The sequence below is a fragment of the Electrophorus electricus genome, chromosome 13 (genome assembly GCF_013358815.1).
Source record: "Electrophorus electricus isolate fEleEle1 chromosome 13, fEleEle1.pri, whole genome shotgun sequence".
NCBI classification, from domain to species: Eukaryota; Metazoa; Chordata; class Actinopteri; order Gymnotiformes; family Gymnotidae; genus Electrophorus; species Electrophorus electricus.
The window spans coordinates 19,521,579-19,544,774 of NC_049547.1; the positions used below are offsets into that span (position 1 = coordinate 19,521,579).

The 23,196-nt window shown below is 44.8% G+C and overlaps 2 protein-coding genes across 5 annotated transcripts; both read left to right on the forward strand.

Moving 5' to 3' along the window:
• The first annotated feature begins 450 nt into the window (after positions 1 to 450).
• pex13 (peroxisomal biogenesis factor 13) lies at positions 451 to 6,197 on the forward strand. The gene is made up of 4 exons (XM_035533089.1): positions 451 to 605; positions 2,956 to 3,644; positions 4,204 to 4,326; positions 4,663 to 6,197. Exons 1-4 carry the CDS (start codon positions 535 to 537, stop codon positions 5,037 to 5,039), a joined length of 1,260 nt encoding a protein of 419 aa, XP_035388982.1. The 5' UTR covers positions 451 to 534; the 3' UTR covers positions 5,040 to 6,197.
• A 361-nt stretch (positions 6,198 to 6,558) lies between these two features.
• Positions 6,559 to 22,597, forward strand: kiaa1841 (KIAA1841 ortholog). 4 transcript variants are annotated; one of them, XM_035533132.1, is made up of 21 exons: positions 6,563 to 7,066; positions 7,415 to 7,567; positions 8,445 to 8,634; positions 8,908 to 9,001; positions 9,937 to 10,184; positions 10,909 to 10,967; positions 11,945 to 12,105; positions 12,274 to 12,360; positions 12,513 to 12,623; positions 12,792 to 12,915; positions 16,754 to 16,906; positions 17,091 to 17,236; positions 17,374 to 17,473; positions 17,946 to 17,978; positions 18,186 to 18,285; positions 18,464 to 18,552; positions 18,645 to 18,673; positions 18,889 to 18,962; positions 21,401 to 21,522; positions 21,648 to 21,739; positions 22,033 to 22,597. In XM_035533132.1, exons 2-21 carry the CDS (start codon positions 7,418 to 7,420, stop codon positions 22,067 to 22,069), a joined length of 2,199 nt encoding a protein of 732 aa, XP_035389025.1. In that variant the 5' UTR covers positions 6,563 to 7,066; positions 7,415 to 7,417; the 3' UTR covers positions 22,070 to 22,597. The 4 variants fall into 4 exon arrangements, 3 of the variants coding, with proteins under 3 accessions (XP_035389025.1, XP_035389027.1, XP_035389026.1); XM_035533134.1 differs by having other exon boundaries at positions 21,401 to 21,489; XM_035533133.1 differs by having other exon boundaries at positions 6,563 to 7,062.
• Positions 22,598 to 23,196: the final 599 nt, after the last annotated feature.

The window sequence follows — 23,196 nt, forward strand, 5'->3', positions numbered from 1 at the left end:
ACCCATTGTCACTTACTCCTAGGGTATAAGCAAACAACATTTCTTTTTTTAAATGCGTGATTGCATGGAAAATTATTTTTATTTTATTTTTGTTACCTACACGATTAAAAAAAATCGAATCGAACCGTATCGCTTGTCTTGTGAAACAAGTGTGCTATCGAAGCCACAAAATCTAGACTATCGATTGTAGGTTATAGTCAATGATCAGAGCAAATTAAACTTTTATTGTCAATATATCTGAGTCGTTTTTATGTTCAAAAAATGAAATAACCAAAATCTACTTTTTAAAACCCAATATTCACAACCGATCCGGACCGTCCTGATTAAGACTTTGACCGATAGACTCCACGCACACAATCTGCTCCGCCGGACGGGGTCTTATCCATGCGTGCGCTCCGCTGCTTTGGTCTAGCACACGCAGCTAGACCAAACTCCGCTGCTTTGGTCTAGCGCGAGCAGCTAGACCTGGCTGTCTAGTTGCCAAGCGAACGTCGGTTTTTGTAGTTAGCCCAGCTAGCTAATAGACCCAAAACAATGTCTCAGCCGCCTCCCAAACCATGGGAAAGACGAATTCCTGGAACCATAACTGCTCCACTAAATTATCGGTCAGTAAAAATACTTATTCAAATTGTGCAGTTTTCCCCACATAATTCTGTGAGAAGCAAGTTAGCTTTCCAGCATCAACTAGCTAGTGTTAGCTAGTAAGGCTTAGAGGCCTTGATCCTCTGATATGGAAGTAGCAAGGGTAGCATAGTTATAACTCAACTTCTAGTACAGGACACGTTATATTTAAACTGTAATAAAACCCAGCTCGGTCTTATCAGGTGAGCCTTATTGTTATAAGCAGCATAGCAAAGTCAGCAACTAGACTAGCTAGTTACCAAAGTTACTCTCCTGTCTCAGCTGACATGTGCGCTGCATATTCAGAAACACTGCACTTATCTTAGACGTTGTGAGAGGCCTATTTCAGTTGAGATTTTAAACATAGATGAAAGCCTATATCTTAGGAGCAGGTTACATTTACATGTTTGGCATACGGTCTTATCCAGAGCAACTTCCATTTCTTGCCCAGGGACTCTTTCCCAGGCGGGGAACTGAACACTAGTTAACCACGGGAGAGGAAACATTGTTATCCACTACACTATACCAACACTATACCAGCAACTGTAGCATAAGGGGTCAACGATCAAAATCTGTGTCAGCTTTTGCTGTTTACAAACAGTGATGATCAGCTGGTAGTGTTGGAGCTGAGGTGTCGAGTACCGGACTGGAGTCCACTGAGATATTATGCTGATTAAGCAACTAACTCTAGAGTTCATGAAAACCTGACTGTGTGTCAGTTCCTGTGGCAACATATGCTTTGAAGCTAACCTGTTTTCTAACAGCTTTAATTAAACGAGCAATAAGTCATTTTTTAATTATTCTAATTATATGTGACGATGCCCACGTCATCCAAAACATTAAAGCCAAATAGCCAGGCGCTGTCCAAGATTCACTGATTTTTCGGGGGTCTACGCAATACAACAGATTTGATCGGGCTAGGTCTATGGCACTTCTGATAGGTGTATGATTCATATTCAATGTAATGTTGCATTATTTTTAAATTACTGCCACTTTGATTACAGGATAATATGTCAATCCTGTAGGCTAAGTATTCATGTACAAAAAGCACTCATATGTTACCCACTTGGATTACATTACACCTAGATAAAGTAAATTGTATAAAGAAAAAGCAGCTTGTATGAAATCAAGCCAAATATTATAACCAACATTTTAAACATTGCTTTGATTTATCCAGCTGCTGGATGTTGATTTTAGAAAACGTTTCAAAAAGTTTTTAAAATATCATTTTAACTTTTGCATTAACTAGACCAGCAGTTATTTGCCATGTCAGCTGCTGTACCTTTGCACAAGCTGTTGTATTACTTTTGTGTCTAAATATATGCTATATTCTGCATATGCAGAAATAAATAAATTAAGTGCCAGTGGTGTGAAATACGACGCTTCACGTCCACGGTCAATCCTTTTATAGGTGCTCCATTTTGGACAAATACTTTTATAGGTGCTCTGTTTTCAGTAATCAAGGCCACTCAGAATTGACTGATCTTGATTACTGAAATACTGATCAGGGGTTCTGGATCTCACAGCTCTGGATATGACATGCCGAGGTGAATTGACTCTGAGTTTAAGGTTAAGTCTAAGGTTTGTTAAACCAGCTTTGTGGAACACTCCCCAGGGCCCCACTGCTGTTTAGGGATTGTCCTGCTCCTACACACCTATGAAACTGTGCTCAGGACCGGAGATAGAGACCCCATTTCAGTATCCAAGTATTTTTGCAAGTTACTTATTGTTTGCTTGCTAGTCACTGTACTTGTATCTGTGTAGTCACTGTGTGTTTGAGGGACCCAAAATATTTTCATGTTTTTTTTCACAGATTGAAGCCACTAGAAATCTTATGAGATTGTTACCACTTTGTAACAACTCACCACTTTTTTTTTTATGTGTAGTGATTAAATATAAAACTTTATACCCTGTATAATTTACATGGGTCTATATGGCTATCCTAAATGAATTGTCCTGAGTGTATGTGTGTGTGTTTGTGTGTATCTGCATGTTTTATAAAGTTGTCCTTGTGTGAGTGTGTGTGAATGATTCTGTCTCGGCATGCCCAGTGGTGGATGGTGCTCTGTCCTGGGAGATGTCCGCTGTTCCCTCCCTCTACCCAATTCAGTCCCCCAGGGCGTGGAGGTTTCTGGTTGAGAGTACACGACGCACAATTAGCTGCCGCTTCTCTCCGTTGTGTGTGTTAATTGCACCGTGACCGTGGGTTCCTTGAAAGGCACTATATAAAGATAACGTCATTCACTCATTCAATGAGTCCTTCTCTAATCAGCCAGAATGATGCCTGTCTTGCCCAGTCTTTCTTCCTCATGCCTGGTGCTTCACTCCCCTCAGCTCTCCTGACTTCAGCACGCCACCTCCTGTAGTAGCTCCCCCGGTTCTAACGAGGGTGGCGCCCCCCGTCCCTCCTCGGCCCATCCAGCAGACGTACCGGCCCGCCTACAGCTCGTTCCCGTCCTCCTACGGAACCTTTGGCAGCTCTCCGTACGGAGGCTACAGCCCGTACGGCTACGGCGGCTACGGTCTGGGTTACGGCCGCCCGCGCTTGGAGGACGTGCCGCCTAGTCGCTTCGTGCAGCAGGCCGAGGAGAGCAGCCGCGGGGCGTTCCAGTCTGTGGAGAGCATCGTGCACGCCTTTGCCTCCGTCAGCATGATGATGGACGCCACCTTCTCGGCCGTCTACAACAGCTTCCGCGCCGTGCTGGACGTAGCCAACCACTTCTCCCGCCTGCGAGTGCACTTCTCCAAGGTGCTGTCAGCCTTCGCGCTGATACGCACGCTGCGCTACCTCTACCGCCGTCTGCAGAGGGCACTGGGCTTGTGGACACACGCGGACGCGGAGGACCTCTGGGCGGAGAGCGCGGCCGAGGGCTCCCTGGTGCCGGCGGCAGGGACTGGGACAGCTGGCGGGTCTGAGTCCAGGGTCAAGTCCTGGCCCATCTTTTTGTTTCTTACTGTCGTTTTCGGAGGACCGTACCTGATCTGGAAGCTCTTGAGAACTGAGGAAGGCGTAGAGGAGAGCGGTGAGACGTCATTTGTCCGTGTGTCACGGCCCTCCGTTTCGTCTCCTCTGTTTGTATATCCGCCTCTTCTTTCCTGTGCTTCCTCGGCATCTCTCTCTCTCTCTCTCTCTCTCTCTCTCTCTCTACAGCCCTCTCTCCCTCTTCCACTCTTCGCATCTCTTTTTCACTTGCTCGCTCCCTCTTTCTCTCCCCCATGTGTTTCCTCCCCATTCCCTTTCTCTCTTTCTAATTTCAGCACCCTGCATTTCTGACTGATTAGCATAGGAATGTAACCGCAGGGATTTCCTTGTGTAGCTGGGCCGAGGCTGTTGGTGGCTTTGTCGGTTGTGTATACCAGCACGTTGAATTTCAAATGAAACATTTACTATAGAGTTTATGCAGGCTGTCAACTTTAATTGGACTTTATCTGTGTCTTTGTTATGTGTGCCACGTAAGAGATGCAATTCCCTTCCATGGAAACTGCAATGAACACAGGACATGTTCCTTTTAGAGAGTGTCCTATGTGATGTTTGTGTGGTTATGTAGCCTTGTCCTCCCTGACTGATTGCTCTGTATCCAGGCACTAACTGGGCTAGTGGGGAGGATGACCATGTGGTAGCTAAAGCAGAGTATGACTTCATTGCTGCTTCTGAAGAGGAGATCTCCTTCCAGGCTGGAGATATGCTCAATCTGGCCCCAAAGGGTAAGACCCCACACCCATCAATAAGCATGCACTGTGACGCTGAACCGCCACTATAACAGCTATTTGCATCCTGCATGCCTGCCAAATAACCAGTTATGAGTAGTCATACATATTTTGCTTTTGTTCTTAACTATATCAGTTCTATAGTTGCAAATTGTAGCAGGAAATGTACTTTGTGCTACAGTAGAAATGCCTGCAATTTACTGATGAAGTGCAAAGCAGTTTATTTATGTGTAATTTTCTGCTGCAATTCGCTGTGTATGTTGTGAGTCATTTATTGTTTGCGCACTGAGAACTCTTGTCCTGCGGGTGGTCTGACTCTCTCGCCACAATCAGACCAACAGCCGAGGGTACGTGGTTGGCTGCTGGCCAGTTTGGACGGACAGGCGGTGGGACTTGTCCCTGCTAACCACGTCAAAATCTTGGGCAAGAGGCGTGGCAAGAGACAGCCGGAGCTGGAGAGGCTGGCGCAGCTCCAGGAGGGTCAGCAGGGTTTGTGTTCGAGTCTGGGCACGACGGGCGTCGCCACCCCAGAGACCTGCCACTCCCTGAGCACCGGGGGTGTGGCGACGTCAAAGACCCGCCCCTTCCCGGAGGAGCTACTGGAGGTTGCATATAAGGAAATTCCAGTGCCATACACCAACCCAGTGGTCTCCACAAATACCACAGCCACAAACACTGCACTGGGGACTTCTGAAAGGGTCGATTTGTGAATGTGAGAAAAGAAGGCAGGTGTGTGACCATGTGTGAGCAAGGGAAGGGTGTGAATCACTTCATCTGTGACCACGTGTGTGTGGGAGGAAAAGTTAGGGTGTGCTTGCAGGCATGCGTCAGGCTGGGACAATATATGAAGAGTGTTTCCCCTTACTGACAGAGCAAAGCCCATGACATGGAGACTTGCAGGGACATTACATCTCTGCACTTAGAAACTATCTGTAAAGGTATAACCGGAATGTTTTTAGTGCTCAACTACACTCATTTACAGATAGCACCCTGTTCAGTTCATCAATTGTAGTCTTTTATAGGGGTGGTATTGGAATACTGGAAACTAGTGCAGTATATGTCTAGTAGAGAGACATTAGTGATGGCATTGCTTTCACTGGGTATGTGTCTCGCCTTCTACCACAAACGAAGGGAAAACCACCATGTGAATAGAAACTGTCCTGTTTTGTTTTAAAAACCAGAGTCTGTCTCCTTGTCAAATGTTGATTATGGCTATAAAAGCAACAGAATGTACCATAGGCAGGGTTTACCTTGAATCAATCGATCTTTCCCCACAGAACACATTTTGTCTGTTTGCTAAATCCATGTGATTGTTTGTTCCAATATCTGTCCTTCTTCCAAAAAAATTAAAAATAACAGTTCAAAACCTTGAAGGGCAAATATTATTGTTACATGTTTGTTGACCTTGCTTTTGAACTGCTGTTATTTTAAATAATGCTTTTGTTTCCTCGGGTCCTTTTGATCAACATCAGACTAGAGTTAAAAAGCATAGTAATTAAGAAATCTGTTCCTTTATTGGGTTTAATTGACTTCATCTCTGTTTAAAATTGACAGAATCATGTAGATATATTTAAAACGTTAGATCTGCAGCGTTATGTTTTATTGAGACGTATTATTGTGAACAAGCAGCTAGCCTAAGGGGAATGTTCCATTGGCCTTGCATAGCTGTGCCCAGTCTAATCTTCTGCGCAGAAACAGGTTGTGTGAGTGCAATATCTTTGGGCAAATGGTAAACTTGTGTCTATTTCTTAACTGTCTTGTGCTATGGGTTTGTTTGTACCCTCTGATTGTTATTGTATAATCATTAACACGTGCAGTTGTGTAAATATAGAAAGAAATTTCACATTAAAATATTTTTCACAAACTGATATCCTTTATCTTTTTTGTTCAAAAAATCAATCGTATTCCTAGTCAGTTTAGGAAGTTGAAGAATTATGTAGCTATATCTGTAATTCATGTATGTTCATTTTGCAGTCGCTTCTGGGCATAAACACTGGACGCTGCTTTTTAGTTTGTAAAATGGTCTTTACCTTTCAAGTACTATTAATAGTTAATAAAATACGCCGTGGTTTATTAATAGTTAGTAAAATACGTTAATCTAAGCCATTAACGTATAATGGCGGCCTGGCATTTGGTAACGATAACGACGGGGAAAAAAAGGAGCCGCTGTCACCAAGCAACGGAGACGCCCTCGTGCACCTGCTGCACTGCGGCACCGGAAGAGCACAAACCCAAATAAGCAGCTGACCGCTACGAAACGGAGCGACCTGCCAACTATCGTCGGTTAACACTGAACACGTTTCTTCACGGCCTAGTCATCTGGCCCGGGCTGGTCGTGTTCCTCAGCCGCCACTCACATACACGGCCGTTTACGGATGGGAGGCGCCGAGGAGCTGCCGCATCGCTGGACGCGATAACTCCCATCACTAGCGAGCCTTTTCTTCCTCTCGGAAGGGGAACGAATCCGGATATTTTAAACTGGGGAAAAGGACAGAAAACACGTGTATGTATACAGCCGCAACTAAACAATGCGTTTAGTCCTGTAGCCGCTTGGCTAGACGCTGGAGATAGACGAGACGTTGTCGACCGGTTGCCTGGGTAGGTCAGCAAACGTCCAGCATCGCCGGCCGCAGCATCGCTGGGCAGATCTGTTCCGGAGGTACCCAGGAGCTTTATCTCGGTTACCGGCACACAACAGCACCAGTACGCCAGGAGACAGCCAAAAAGACGAATGTAGGTGAGCTCTGTTGACAGTTAATCTAATTATTCCTGTTCACAGTGTATTGTTCAGCAATGCGCCGTAGGCATATTGGGACGGAACCCTGTACGCTGCGAGGGTTATTCGGCTTAACACAATATGGATCCTGTATTCAGCTACAGACAACTGCACAGTGGATCAAATAAATGGTTACAGATATTAACAAGATCATATTTATGAAAATACTGCGGGCAGGCGAACCTGTGCAGATTGGGGGGTTTTTTTCTGTTCCAAAACGTGCATTGTCCTTCCTAAAACCGGTCGCACCGTTTTAATTCGCATGTTAAACGACGTCTGCCTGCACATTCACTTCGTTTCTGGTTTCAGATAATGAATCGCCTTTGTTCTGTCAACAATAACGTCCCATGCGATAACAACCTCCTGGTCCTGGACATGGTTCTGAGCTCTCTCTGGGCGGTGCCACAGCCAGTCAACTGGGAGAACGTTGCCAGGCTCGTTCCTGGCTTTACCCCAAAAGAGGTAAAGCTGAGCTTACTGATGCTTAGATCTGCTCTAATATTGCTCCTATGATTTAAGTTTAGGACTTTGCTAGTTTGAACTGTTCATAGATCACCTCCTATGTGGGGTTAAAGCCAACGATGGTCTCTTATTTTAATACAGTTTTATTTTTTATGGGATTTCATAAACTCTAATGTTTTGTGCGTTAGCAAATAATTCCCCCAGTTCTCCACAGGACTTTTACTCTGTTATTGTATGTAATCCGCTGTTTACAGGCTGCAGAAGTACAGTACAGTATATTTGTCCTCAGAGGCCCACGATATGACCACAAGCCTCTTATATGTTCCCGTTTTCTGCATATAAAAAGTCCAAGTAACAATATATGGGCACAAGTGCTCAACCTTAAAGAGAACCAGCGTCAAACCAGCTGTGTACCTGTGCCACATGTTGCTTTTGCTTTGGTTTCTGAGTGTGGCTCATTATAGGTGTCCCATTACACTGGAAGTCCTCCTTCATTTTTGGAGAAAGTGTGTCAGGTCTCCAGTACTGTCACTCTGAGTATTGGGAACACGAGTGTCACTCTACAGTTGCGAGAGCACGAGCATTTGTGTGTGTGTGTGTAAGGTGGCAGAGTATCACTTTGTGAACTCTCATAGTCATAAGAATTGGCATTGTGAATAGCTGAGGATTTTCTATTTTGTAAATTTTGTTATGATTATTTCACAAATTGAGTATGTCATAGCGTTCATCGCCGCTAAGCTGCTCATAGCATTGCCCCCGCAGGACTGGTGTGTGACCGCCTGATAAAAACATGACCCTTACATGGCTCTCGAGAGAATGAATCACTGTCTAAAAAGTGGAAATGTTGGAGCTGTTAATGTCATGTGTGTGTGGTCAGTGCGCACGCAGGTTCGATGAGCTGAAGAGCACCGGGAGTCTTCCTCTAGTGGATGATCATTGTAACATGCTGACCGTGACTAGCGGCTCTCCGTCTGAACCACTCTCCGCTTACATCAGGTCCACACTCTTGGACCTCACCGGAGACACGGCAGAGCCACGGACCAATCAGAGCGTACTTTCTGTATCCGGTAAGTCGGTAGAGTGGGATTAGGGTACCACACTCTTCTTTAATTCACAACATACAAGGAAACTAATATGGGGAGTGATTTGAAAGTTTGTTCTCCTGCTGAAGGTCAACCTTCCTGTGTGTCGTGTTTCCTGAGTGCTGTAGGGCCATGTTACCGAAAAAAAATTAGACCCCACAGAAATTGGGAGCAAGGGGACAGATTCCGGTGTGATAACTGCTGTCAGTGAAGTGGCCCAGATAGGTTTCAGTACTGGGTGCCTCTGATTCTCTTCAGGACTGAGCGTGACCCCTGCAGAGAGAGGATGCAGAGCTGAGAATGAGATCACATCGGCTACAGAGGATAGAGAGAACGAAGATGGTGGGAAAAGGTAGAACCTCACTCACCCTGGAGTGTTAGCCATATCTGCCCTGCGCTGCAAAGTTTAACACCAACCCCGCTCCAAGAGAGCTACCACCCAGCAGAGTTTAGCACTAACCCTGCTCCTGGAGATCTACCACCCAGCAGAGCTTAGCACTAACCCTGCTCCTGGAGATCTACCACCCTGCAGAGTTTAGAACTAACCTTGCTCCTGGAGATCTGCCACCCAGCAGAGTTTAGCACTAACCCTGCTCCTGGAGATCTACCACCCATCAGAGTTTAGCACTAACCCTGCTCCTGGAGATCTACCACCCAGCAGAGTTTAGCACTAACCCTGCTCCAAGAGATCTACCACCTACAGAGTTTAGCACTAACCCTGTTCCTGGAGATCTATCACCCTGTAGAGTTTAGCACTAACTCTGCACCTGGAGATCTACCACCTACAGAGTTTAGACCTAACCCTGCTCCTGGAGATCTACCACCCTGCAGAGTTTAGCTTCAGCCCTGCTCCTGGAGATCTGCCACCAAGCAGAGTTTAGCTCAACCCCCACTGTTGGAGAACTTGGAGATGTACATTGCTAGTGGACCTCCAGTATCAGAGCTGGGTAAATCAGCATATAAATCAGCATAATTGTACCATGTGCTATTCATTACAGTGTTTTGGTAATATAACTGGTTTATATCACTGGTGATATCACTGCTTTGTGTCACTGGTAATACCACTGGTTTATTTCACAGGTAATATCACTGGTTTATATCACTGGTAATATCACAGGTAATATCACTGGTTGATGTCACTAGTAATATTGCAGGTTAATTTCACTGGCAGTATCACCAGTTTATTTCACTGGTAATAACACTGGTTTATGTCATAGGTAATATTACTGGTTTATGTTATTGGTCATATCACTGGTTAAGTTGCTCATCTTGGGTCTTTCATCTCAGCCCTACCATGGTGATCCACGTGTGTGATGAAGCAAAGAACCTGAAGCAGGATTTTGAATGTCCACGCCACCTGCTGGTGAAAGAGATGCGCTACTTCTCAGAGTACTTGTCCATGGATGTCCAGCGGTGGGAGGAGGTGGACATCTCCGTGCACTGTGACATCCAGATCTTCGACTGGCTAATGAGTTACGTGAAGAGGAACTGCGAGGAACCTGAATCTGAGAAGTACATCGAAAGGCCCAAGCTGGGTCAGTGTATGTGTGTGTGTGTGTGTGTGTGTGTGTGAGTGTGAGCTAATAAGATTAGCACTCATTACAATGACTGGGGTTCTGAGAGAATGTGTGTGACAAGCATTTTCTATATACTATATGTGCCGCAGTGAATTGTGTGGAGCTGTTATTTGGCTGTTTGTGATGTGGTATGGTCATGGTGTGGTTAGTGTGGGGTTGGTGTTTGTGATGGGGTTGGTCAAGGTGTGTGGTGTTGAATGATGTGGGGTTGGTGTTGCGGTGTTTGTGATGTGGTCTGGTCATGGTATGTGATGTTGTGGGATTGGTGTGTGTGTGAGATGTGGTTTAGACATTGTGTGTGGTGTTGAATGGTGCAGGGTTGATATTTGCATGTTTGTGATATGATTTGGTTATAGTGCATTGTGTTGAATGGTATGGGGTTGGTGTTTTGTGATGTGGTCTAGTCATGGTGTGTGGGGTTGAATGGTGTGGGTTTGGTGTTTGTGTTGTGCTTGGTTATGCTGTGCAGTGTTTAATGGTGTGGGGTTTGTGTTTGTGATGTGGTCTGGTCATGGTTTTGTTTCTGTGGGGTTGGCGGTTGGTCGTAGTGTGTGGTGATGAATGGTGTGGGTTTGGTGTTTATTTTGTGCTTGGTCATGCTGTGTGGTGTTTAATGGTGTGGGGTTGGTGTTTTATGTGTTTGTGATGTGGTTTGGTTATGGTGCATGGTGTTTGCTTTCAGAACCCAGCAATGTCATCTCCATCCTGATCTCATCCGAATTCTTGAAGATGGATACTTTAGTAAGTGTGAAATTTTCAGTGACTATAAATACATAATAAATACTTACACAGATAGTAAGTGTGAACAAGTGTGAACTAATGTAGTGTGGTGAGTGTTCAGAGCATGACCAGGTATATGCAAATACCTATAGCTTTCAAAACTGGTAACATTTTAGTTCACGTACTTAAAGACTTCATGTAACACAAAGGTAAAGTGCACAGAAGCTGTATTTTATTAAAAATGTATTAAAATCTTATTAAAGATCATGCTCCTAAAGTGACACACATGTGCAAAGAGCTTCACGTGTCACGTACCTCCAGAGGTAAATCTAAATGGAGTCAACAGTAACGGCTACTAGCCTAAAGTTAGTGCTCTGCTAATCTGAAACGGAGGCTCCAAATTCAGAAACATATTATCCTGAGCGCGAGGAGGTGAAAGATGGCCAAGATTTGAATGATGGAGCTCTGTGATGTCACAATAGCTCCTTCACTGGTGAAGAATATCTGGATGTGAAACCTGAGCCCACTGTTATCGTCCATCTTTCCTTCTCAGCAGCGCAAAATTATGACGAATGTCAGGTGGGCTTGACATAGCAGTTACAGGAATTTCAATCTGGCTGTTCAGACTGAGTCGCTTTGCCACGTATTGGATAAGGATCAGATGTCAGTAACGCATATGGAAGTGTTGGAATTGAAAATGACAGATTTTTTCTGTTCCCACTGCCATCCAAATGACAAATCTGTCTCGCATATGTAGAAAAAGATCTGGATTTGGCTTTTTATAACCTGCTGTGTGAACGTCGCAATGCGTGGACTCTGGTTTGTGGATTTATGGGTTGAACCGTGGCCTGCTGGCCTCCTCATCGGCCACTCTGTGCTCTCGTACGCCTGTTGGGGGGAGTTAACTCCTTCCAACGCAGGTGGAGGAGTGTATCCAGTTCTGTGTGTCAGTGTGTGTGTGTGGCCGAACGTTTAAATTCTGGCGTCCTTCCCCGCAGGTGGAGGAGTGTATCCAGTTCTGCCATAAGCACATGAGTGCTGTCGTGGCAACACAGTGTAACATGAGCTGTATCAGCAGCATGCTGGTATCGCGCATCACCCAGCTCTTCACGCACAACCAGGCCCACGACATCAAAGACAAGAAGGACAAGTTTAAAAGGTGAGCGCAAATTTACGTCAATTTTACATCAGTTCTCAGAGGAACTCGTATGGCTGATGCACCTTTCTTCCCAATCATTTTTGACTTGTTTATATATTCGTATTTGAAATTTTTTGTCTGTGTTTTTGAAGTATTTAAAAAAATAATTGCATGTGTGTTTACCCTCAGTAAGTTGTTCCAGAAGAAGATTGAGAAGTTGTTCAATCCTGATGGTGAGAATCAGGACTCTCCCGGATGTGCTGCTACGCTATACAGGTGCCACAGCACAACGCAGGACACACACACACACACACACACACACACGCGCGCGCACACACACGCCTTGATATTTTTAATATTTTTAATATTTAATAAGTATTTTAATATTTAATAAGTATTTTAATACATCGCCCCCTGTCTCCCTCCAGGTGTAGTCTTTGTCAGAAGCTTTTAACCAAAGACACTGAAAGGAAGATTCCGTGTGTCCCAGGCAAACTCAATGTGGACTCTCATGGGAATATCGTCTACGCACACAGCAGGTTGAGTGTCTGATCATTGTCTTCGTATTGAGTTGTTGAGTGTTTGATCATCATCTGCAGACAGTAGGTTAAGTTTCTGATCTAAGGCAGAGCTTTCTTTGAATATATTTATATATAATACAAATATATATTTTTTGTTTTGGTTTTTGCTGGTTATTCTCCCCTTAGGCATAAAGGTTGGGATGTACATGAGTATCTGAATAGCTTGTATGAGGAACTGAAATCCTGGGTGCTGGTTTACTGGAGGATCTGGGGTACCATCAACTTCCTCACCTGTTCATGCTGTAAACAGGTAAACACACACCTGCTGATGCTGTAAACAGGTAAACACACACCTGCTGATGCTGTAAACAGGTAAACACACACCTGCTGATGCTGTAAACAGGTAAACACACACCCGCTGATGCTGTAAACAGGTGATCACACACCTGCTGATGCTGTAAACAGGTAAACACACACCCGCTGATGCTGTAAACAGGTAAACCCACACCTGCTGATGCTGTAAACAGGTAAACACACACCCGCTGATGCTGTAAACAGGTAAACACACACCCGCTGATGCTGTAAACAGGTAAACACACACCCGCTGATGCTGTAAACAGGTAAACACACACCCGCTGATGCTGTAAACAGGTAAACCCACACCTGCTGATGCTGTAAACAGGTAAACACACACCCGCTGATGCTGTAAACAGGTAAACCCACACCTGCTGATGCTGTAAACAGGTGATCACACACCTGCTGATGCTGTAAACAGGTAAACACACACCCGCTGATGCTGTAAACAGGTGATCACACACCTGCTGATGCTGTAAACAGGTAAACACACACCCGCTGATGCTGTAAACAGGTAAACACACACCCGCTGATGCTGTAAACAGGTAAACACACACCCGCTGATGCTGTAAACAGGTAAACACACACCCGCTGATGCTGTAAACAGGTAAACACACACCCGCTGATGCTGTAAACAGGTAAACACACACCCGCTGATGCTGTAAACAGGTAAACACACACCCGCTGATGCTGTAAACAGGTAAACACACACCCGCTGATGCTGTAAACAGGTAAACACACACCCGCTGATGCTGTAAACAGGTAAACACACACCTGCTGATGCTGTAAACAGGTAAACACACACCCGCTGATGCTGTAAACAGGTAAACACACACCTGCTGATGCTGTAAACAGGTGATCACACACCTGCTGATGCTGTAAACAGGTGATCACACACCTGCTGATGCTGTAAACAGGTAAACCCACACCTGCTGATGCTGTAAACAGGTGATCACACACCTGCCGATGCTGTAAACAGGTAAACACACACCTACTCATTCTGTAAACAGGTAAACACACCTGCTCACCCTGTGCACAGGTAAACACAGTCAGACCTGCTTAGACTCTAAACAGGTAAACACATCCTCACTTGTATTAAAAGAGGTACACACACCCTAATCTGCTCATACTTTAAAGATGGAACAGGTCCATACCTACAGTAAAAAGACCAGCACACGCTTGTCTGCTCGTATTGTTAACGATAACCCAGTCTGAAAATATTCTGATTTCTGTTGTATAAGGCAGTGGTTTTCAGAGTGGGAGAATTGGGGAGGGGGATCATTTATGATGACATATTTAAGCTCTAGATCCCAGCCATACTAGGGGTGGGGAGAGCGCTGGTGAATATAGGATAGAATTCCAGAGTTTTTCCACGTTATAGAACTTCCATTGTCCAAGTTTCCGTCTTTCTTTTCATTTTCAATACATCTTAGTTACTTAGACCTACAGTATTCAAGATATAAATGCTACATGTAGATTAATATAATACTAAGATATGTAAATGCATGCATAATACATGCTGTATTAAATGCATACTACTCTTTTACTCCACTAATTTAACAAACCCAGTTAGTGGCAGTAGACGCATACTTTACCGTGCAGTTCATTACTGGAGCTTACAGAACTAGTGTACAATATTTAAACTACTAGACATCCGGTAACTTATTTACACAACTGTCTTTTGCAGCAGACGGTTAAACCATGATATTGTACGGGCACCGCTGAAACTACGTCAGTACACGGGCTACTTACAGGGTTTGTAGTAGTGAAAATGTTTCAGTTCATAACATGTTCACTTGGATGGACTTCTAGTACTTCCAAGATAAACTTAATGAGAACTAGAAACAAGGTACCAATGAAAATCAAATACAGCTCCAGTGTAGCTGTTGTTTGCCACTTTGCAAGTTAGATTTTGATACACAGCAAGACTGTGTGTGTGTGAATTCACTTGTGAATGCATGTGAATAAAGAATTGCTTTTTATATTATTACTATAACCGGTACCACAATTGTTAGACTTTGTTTAGTTCTGTTGTTCATTTTAGTTGTTTTCACAGTGTGTGGGTGTTCCAGACAGAAGTGGCGCTGACCATGGCAGAAAATCTGTAAAGCTGCTCTGTAACAATGGCCCTTGTTAAAAGTGCTGTTTGACTTTGACCCCTCAGCAGCTGCAAGACCAAACCTTCCCCTCCACCGAGGCAGACGACTTGCTGTCAGCTTTATGTAGCTTCTTCCAAGGCACTGGTAGCAGTGGGTGAGAAACCACATTTACAGTAGGAAATAAAACAGAAATGACATGTTGTGCTTTCTGTACAAGAGAGTGTAAGTCTCTCTGTAAGTCGGAGCTTATCTGGCCACACGACAGACATTTTAGTGAGAAGTGTGAGTGAAAGCTGGCCAAAGTACATTCAGATACAATCTGGACTTGGAACAATAACCTCTTGTAACATCCTGAACTGCACTGCTGTGTTTCTTCTTCCCAGGTCTTGGCACTGCTTGTTGTTGTTTGGTATGGCATTTGTGCTCATTCAGTAATTCTTTCTAGGTATTAGCATTGACTCCTGTATCTAGCAGTATCTTAGTTCAATGGTATCTTGGACTCTAACCTATTGCGCTGGCTAGGATGCTTTCTCTGAGTTGATGAAGAGGAACTTTTGTAAGTCGATCTGGATAAGAGCGTCTGCCAAATGCCGTAAACATAAATGTAAATACATGTTAAGGCAAAGTGTGAGCAGGCCTATTGAGAAGTCATCTTGTCGGGCTTGTCTGGGCTATGAACAGAAAAGAAAGTGACATATAATTAGGATAGTAACGGCATATACACTTACTGGCCACTTTCTTAGGTACACCTGGTCAACTGCTCGTTAATGCAAATAACAAACCGGCCAATCACATGGCAGCAGCTCAGTGCATTTAGGCATGTAGATATGGTCAAGATGACCTGCTGAAGTAAAACTGAGCATCAGAATGGGGATGATAGGTGATTAAATGACTTTGAACGTGGCCTGGTTGTTGGTGCCAGACGGACTGGTCTGAGTATTTCAGAAACTGCTGATCTACTGGGATTTTCACGCACAACCATTTCTAGGGCTTACAGAGAACGGTCCAAAAAAGAGAAAACATCCAGTGAGTGGCAGACTGGTTCGAGCTGACAGAAAGGAAACAATCACTCAAATAACCATCCGTTACAACGGGTGTGCCGAAGAGCACAACATGTCTAATTTTGAAGCAGACGGGCTACAGCAGTAGAAGTCCACACCGGTGCCACTCCCGTCAACTAAGGACAGGCAACCGAGACTGCGGTTCACATCGACTCACTAAAATTGGACAAGATTGAAAAAACATTGCCTGATCTGATAAATGTCTGCTGTGACATTCGGATGGTCAAGTCAGAATTTGGCGTAAACAACAGGAAAGCATGGATCCATCCTGCCTTGTGTCAGTGGTTCAGGCTGATAGTGGTTGGATAATGGTGCCAGGCCCATTAGTACCAGTTGAGCATTGTTTAAATGCTACAGCCTACCTGAGTATTGTTGCTGACCATGTCCATCCCTTTATGACCACAGCGTATCCATCTTCTAATGGCTACTTCTAGCAGGATAACGTGCCATGTCACAAAGCTTAAATCACCTCAAACTGGTTTCTTGAACATAACAGTGTGTTCACTGTACTGAAATGGCCTCCACAGCTACCAGGTCTCAATCCAATTGACCTTTGAGATGTTTCCTCTGTTATTGAGATGTTTCCACTGTTATAGAGGTGTTCCACTGTTATAGAGGTGCTGCTCTGTTACAGGTGTTCCTCTGCTATGAGCTGGCCCAGTGCAGGTACCACCCTCAGCCTGTGGTGTTCCCCGGTGTGGGTGCAGAGCGCAGCTGGCATGGTACTGGGTTCTATCCCTGCTGCAACCGGAGGGCTCTTCGGTTCGACCCCGCCGCCATGCCCCACGTAAGATAGAATTGCCTAGAACTCTGTATCCTGCCCAGGGTGACCTAGAGCTATGCTGGCTAGGGGTTCTGCTTGTAATCACATGGGAGACTTTCTGTGTGTGTGTGTGTGTGTGTGTGTGTGTGTGTGTGTGTGTGTGTGTGTGTGTGTGTGTGTGTGTGTGTGTGTGTATGTGTAACTGCAGGGTTGTAAGCTCAGGGACCATGTAGTGTGTACAGTGGATAGTGAGGACTGTTTGGACAATATGAAATCCGTCCAGACCAGAATTCTGAATGACCTGCTCCTGCATCGAGACGTTGTGTGTGTGAGCAGCCCTCCGGTGTCTGAGAGGTCAGCATCAATGTTCACCAATGTTCACCTGTGTGTGACTTCCTTAACAAGGATGTGTTTCATTTTGACATTTCATTTTGAGTTTTAACTCCTTGCTGGATTTGACTGTGCTGTGATGGCTTGTGGTTTTGATGCAGCTCTGTGGAGTCGCCTGCTGGGGACGTGCGTGTGCAGGACTGCAACATTATGCCAGAGCCTGGAGTTCTAAATGTTCAGAGTGGCAGAGAAATCACCGCCGTCAGTCTAACCCGCTACGCCATTCCAGTATAAACACTGATCTCACACACAGTTAGTCTGTTGTTTCAAAAGGTTACTTGCTGTGAGCCTCACAGAGATTTCCTGCAGTTTCTGATAGCTTGTCTGTACCCTCTGCATCGTCTGATGAATTATGGATCCTGTTTGGGTGATAATTACAAGATAACATGCCCGTGCTATGGGCCAGAGCATGTACAGCTGATCCCATCCGGGGGCAACACCGGCCCACACACAATTTCACAGCGGCGCACGGTTCCAGACTAAAGTCAGAGCGAAATGCTCACAGATTTCTGGATGGTTGCGGGAGGCTGCATTTCACCACTGATATATTTTTATGGTTTTAGTTTGTGTGCTTCAGATGAACAAAACATTCAAGTTCAGAAATATCCTGCAATGAAAAAAAGAGTTCTGGGATCTAAAAATGTCTCCATTAATGTGTCCCCATCTGTTTCAGTTCTCGCTGTTAAAGAACTGGAGTCTTCAGCTGGTGAGAACACACACACACACACACACACACACACACACGTACGCAGAAGGATGCACACGCACGCATATGCAGAAGTCGTACAACCACACCGATACACGTTCACACTCAACACACTCTTTCTCATGCCCTCAAATCAAACATTTTAGTGCAGGGACTGTAGTGCATGCACTGGTCTTCTCATTTTCAGTGCCCTTTGACTTTTCTCAGAGACAGCAATCTCTCCTGTCTGAGGATGAGGAATATACCACAGGGTCAGAAGTTACAGAGGATGAGGTTGGGGATGAAGAAGACGCTTCCAAGAAACAAGGTTGACTGAGTCTGTAGTAATGACCTCTAATAAAACTATTAGGAACTTTAGGAACTTTATTAGAAACTTTAGAATGTAGTGATTGCTTTTGGCCTGAAGGTGGCAGCTAATTACTGTTAAAAGTGAATGCTCTTGAACAACAGCCTTTAAAGACGGACATTTAGTTCTTTTTGCACAGTGGCAAAGAAAGCACAAAAACCAGGCAAGCCTTTGAAAAGACAAGTGGTCTCACCCAGCATACAGCACAGAGAGAAGCCTGTAGACAAGGTGAGTCAAATGTTTACCGTCCCTAACTCTTTATCCCTTCATTTACTTCTGCAGTCAGCCTCAAACTCACTGTTTTCTTAATCCTTTTAAAGGTTCCTTCACGGGACTCAACCCCGTTCACGTACGTCTTTCTGCTGTCTCTTCCAGAAGTGTTTATAGCTCCTTTTATTGTTTATAGCCACGTAATATTCAAATTCGTATTACGGTAATCACATGTGGATCACAACTGGATCAATTACCTGACAAAAATCACATTTTTAGTTCAGTTCCCTGGAATCCTTAAATTGTAGTCTTTCATTTCTTTGTTTCGTCTGATTTGTCTCTGTCTCTACTCAGAGTAAGCATGCAGATGAGTAAATGGGACAGCACTCGCTCATTGAGGTTTAACCAGGACGCTCAGAGGGAGGAAGGTACACACTAAGAGTTTGAAGTTCTTTTCTAACCCAGCTGTCTGGCCTAAGCCCTAAAACCTCAACTCCTCCCATATACCACTCCCCTATCTCACTGACCACTCCCCTATCCCACTGACCACTCCCCTATCCCCCCAGACCACTCCCCTATCCCCACACAGCCTGCCCCATTCACTTTGGTTCCACAAGCTGCAACTGCTGTTACAACTGGAAATTGAAGAGGAACCATGCGAATGCTACGGCAAGGGGGAGCCAGGACAACAGGTCAGAGGGGCGATATCATCATCATCATCATCATCATCATCCTCCTCCTCCTCATCATCATCATCATCATCATCAACCCGTGTACCAAGCTCAACACCAGAGCTGCTGAGATTAAAGATCATGATTTGAGATTAAAGATCATGACTAAGCTGGACCCCAGTCATAGCAGACTACCAAGACCAAGTGAAGTACCTGAAGGCTGCTGGAAGATTTGAATGTAGCAAGACAAACATTCACCACTACTACCATCACTAAGACCAACCACCTGATACACACCACAGCAAAGGCGATACTCAAGATGCTTGGCTAAAAGATGAACATCATCGAGAAACAGTATCCTTCGTGGAGAACGAGTTTGGAAGCCAAGAGAGGAGCAACATGGAGAGAAGTTAGAATGGTGTGATGAAGGTATCTGAGAAATACAACAAGCTGTCCATGCCTGAGACCTTGGAGATCTGAGACCTTGCTAAGCAAAGACTAACAGCCCTGGCTGAAGAGGAAGCCAGGAGAATAAACAGGATGTTCTCCCACAAGCTATCCGAAGTGTGTGCCACAGCAACAGTAATACTTGAGATGCTTGGCTACATGATTAAAGAACAGTAAGTAAACAATAATAGTTCAGGCTGCAGAAGCTAACTGCTTCTGGCTGAAGAAGCTAACTGCACTCCATGAGCACCTGGCAGCACATTAAGAGTTCACCCACTAACAGATGGAACCCGCCGTGAATGGTCAACTGAAGGCCAGACAGTACTGATCCTAAAGGACCCCCAGGAAGAGGACGGTTCCATCCCATTACCAGCTGACAACCTGCCTCTGCACAACATCATTGCATCTGAGATGTGTAGAGGCACATGGCTCCGTACTTGAGCGGGACACAGAAAGGCATCAGCAAGAACACCAGAGGAGCCAAGCACCATCTACTGGTGGATTTAAAAACTCACTTGAGACTGTAAGACAAGACAGACCAATCTATGCACCACCTGGATTGATTATGATTCAGTGCCCCACAAATGGATCCTGGAAAGCTTGAGGCTATGCAACATCAACAGGATTCGAAGAGCCTTCATCAAGAACTCAGTGGGACTGTGGAAAACAACCCTAGAGGCCAACAGCACCATCAAGTACCAGATATGAAAAGGAGTAACCATCAACCAACTCCTCCCATGGAAGTGAACAAGACAGCTCACTAATCCATCTCACCAGTATATACAGCAACGACACTGGAATGTCATTCAGACTGGATAAGTGTCATCAGATGGTTAGAAGGAGAGAGAAGGTAACAAGAACTGAATGGGTCGCACTAACGGAAGGCGACATAGCAGATGTTTAGGGTGGCTACAAGTACCCTGGAATCCCACAGGCAAATGGGAATCATGAAGAGACCACAAGGGAAGCAGCTACAGACAAATACCTAAAAGGTGAAGCAAGTCCTGAGAAGTCAGCTGAATGGGAGGAACAAGATCCGGGCTCTCAACACCTACGCTCTACCTGGCCAAAGGAGGTGATAAAGGCCACTGACCTCAAGACAAGGAAACTCCTCTCAGTGCATGTAGGGTTTCATCCCGAATCCAGCATTCTGCACTAAGAGGGAGGAGGGGGGCCAAGGATTAGGTTGCATGAGTGCCACTATCCAGGATGAAACATCAAAAATCCAGGAGTATGCCAGGATGGTAGCCCGAACTGGTGAAGCGCTCGGTGAGTACCTCAGAGAGCAGAAACCCGAGGAGGTTGGGAATAAAGAGGAGCAGAAATGATAACGGGATGATAAAACCCTGCATGGTATGTAGCACCGGCAGATAGTGGGTTAGTATCGCTAGAAGAGCTAGGAAAGATGCGGAAGATGAAGGCAACATCGGTTCCTCTGGTAAAAAGAAGGATAGAAGCTCTAGCTCCCAAACTGGGAGAGTGGCTCCAGCATGATACAAGGAACATCCAAAGTCTCCGTCCAGAAGAGTGCAGTCCGGGGAACAGCTAAGATACCACGCAGGACTCACAGGCAAACTCACAGGCACCAAGCTTGAAAGAAAAAGACCGTCTGGTGAAGGAATGGGGAATGAATATATATATGTGTGTGTGTGTGTGTGTGTGTGTGTGTGTGTGTGTGTGTGTGTGTGTGTGTGACCTGCTATGTGTATATGTAAATAACTTGTTGTGTCTGCCTTGGCTCCCTACAGACCAGAGGAGAATGGTGGAGGTAATTGATCATCTTACCAAAATGCGCTTTGGTGACTTGGAACAGATCAAGTCAAAAGACACTAAAGAGGTAGAGAAGAACCACCTTCACTGTTGTATGTGTGTACGTATAATACATATTATTCATATAACATGTAAATCACATGTTATGTAATATATACATATTACATACATATATGATGTATAATATTGTGTAAGTGACTATTATGTTCTTTGATGTGTGTCAAGCTTGCAGGAGGTATCTACTCCAGACTAGAGGCCCAGTTTAAGAGCTGTACTCAGTCAAGTGGCAAACATAACAGCTCAGACAAAACACTCCGGTATGACGCACACATGCTACAGCATGTAAAGCACAAGTGTGCGCTGCACACCAGCATTTAGATGCACAAGCTGTTTGGTACACACCCCACAACTCAACAGTGTAATGACTACACACTGCCATAGTCACACACACACACACACACACTACTACAGCCTCGCGCATATGTTCTATTCATACATTAATCTGACTGCTGTTTTTTCATCTTGACGATTACTTGGTTTTCCGTGTGAAGAGATGGACAACATTATCTACTACACACAGCATCTACTAATCGACCGCTTCTTTCTGTAGGCTGAAGACCCGCTCCGGGCCATCTAGGCCAACGTAGAAGAGGAATGAAAGATGACCTGAGCGGTGTGTGAAAGGAAGACTCCTGAGACTGCTCAGACAGATGAGAGACGCTCCATCTCTCCTTCACCCGTATCCCATTGTCTGAACCACCAGAGGACAACGAGCAGTGATGAACATTTGAATCAGTCTTCCCCATTGCTAGCGGTGCTACTAGCCTCACGGATGTTGTCTTTCTCTCTCCCTGTGATCTTTTTTGCCGCTTCTTTGCTCTTTTTGATTCTTTCATCTCCTGTTATATTTCACATGCTCATAAACCTGATGTAACCGCACCCCTCCCAATGCCCCTGTAGTAACCTGCACTTTGTGCTGTCCTAACACACCAACCCCTGCTGGTGAGCATTAAACTTGCAGCCAGCGTTGGCTCCGAGAAGCGGGCTTGTCTTACTAACCTGGCGCACTCAATCTAGAATAAAGAATGGAGCGGAGCTTGCAGGAGTGTGCGCTTCACTTTCCTGAACCTTAACACGAGGCTGAACTCAGTCTGCTGGCTAGCGGCTGTAGTTATAGACAAGGCCGTGGCAGCGAACATCAGCTCAGCTGGTAACCAGTCCTGTTTCATAGTACATTAGAAAATTGTTTGGGGTAGTTTAGAGATAATAGTGGGGTTTGGGGTAGTTTCTACAGGATGGTGGGGTTGGGGTAATTTGATGATTATGGGGTATGGAGTAGTTTTAGGATGACATTGGGATTTGGGGTAGTTTGGGCATGTTGGTGGGGGTTGAGGTAGTTTGGCGATGCGGATGGCGATGGTGATGGAAACCATGGCAATGAGAGGTATTGGCACTCATGAGTTGGAGGACAAGTCGAAATAAATAAAATTTAAAAAAAAGACATTTGGAAATTTTGCTTACAATGTGTTAACACACTTCTTGTTTTAAGGTTTATTTAAAGTGTTTTTTTTTTTTTTTACCATATTCATGTTAACAATAATTATAGAATTCCAATAAATGGAACATTTTGGTCATTGCGATAATGATGAGAAATTTTCATACCATTCTAGAAGGAAGTGATGAGATATGTCTGCTGATTGGGTGATACATGTTGTGAGTGACTAAGCTAATGGTGTGACTGTGAGTTACAGGCTTTTGGCTGTAACTCACATTT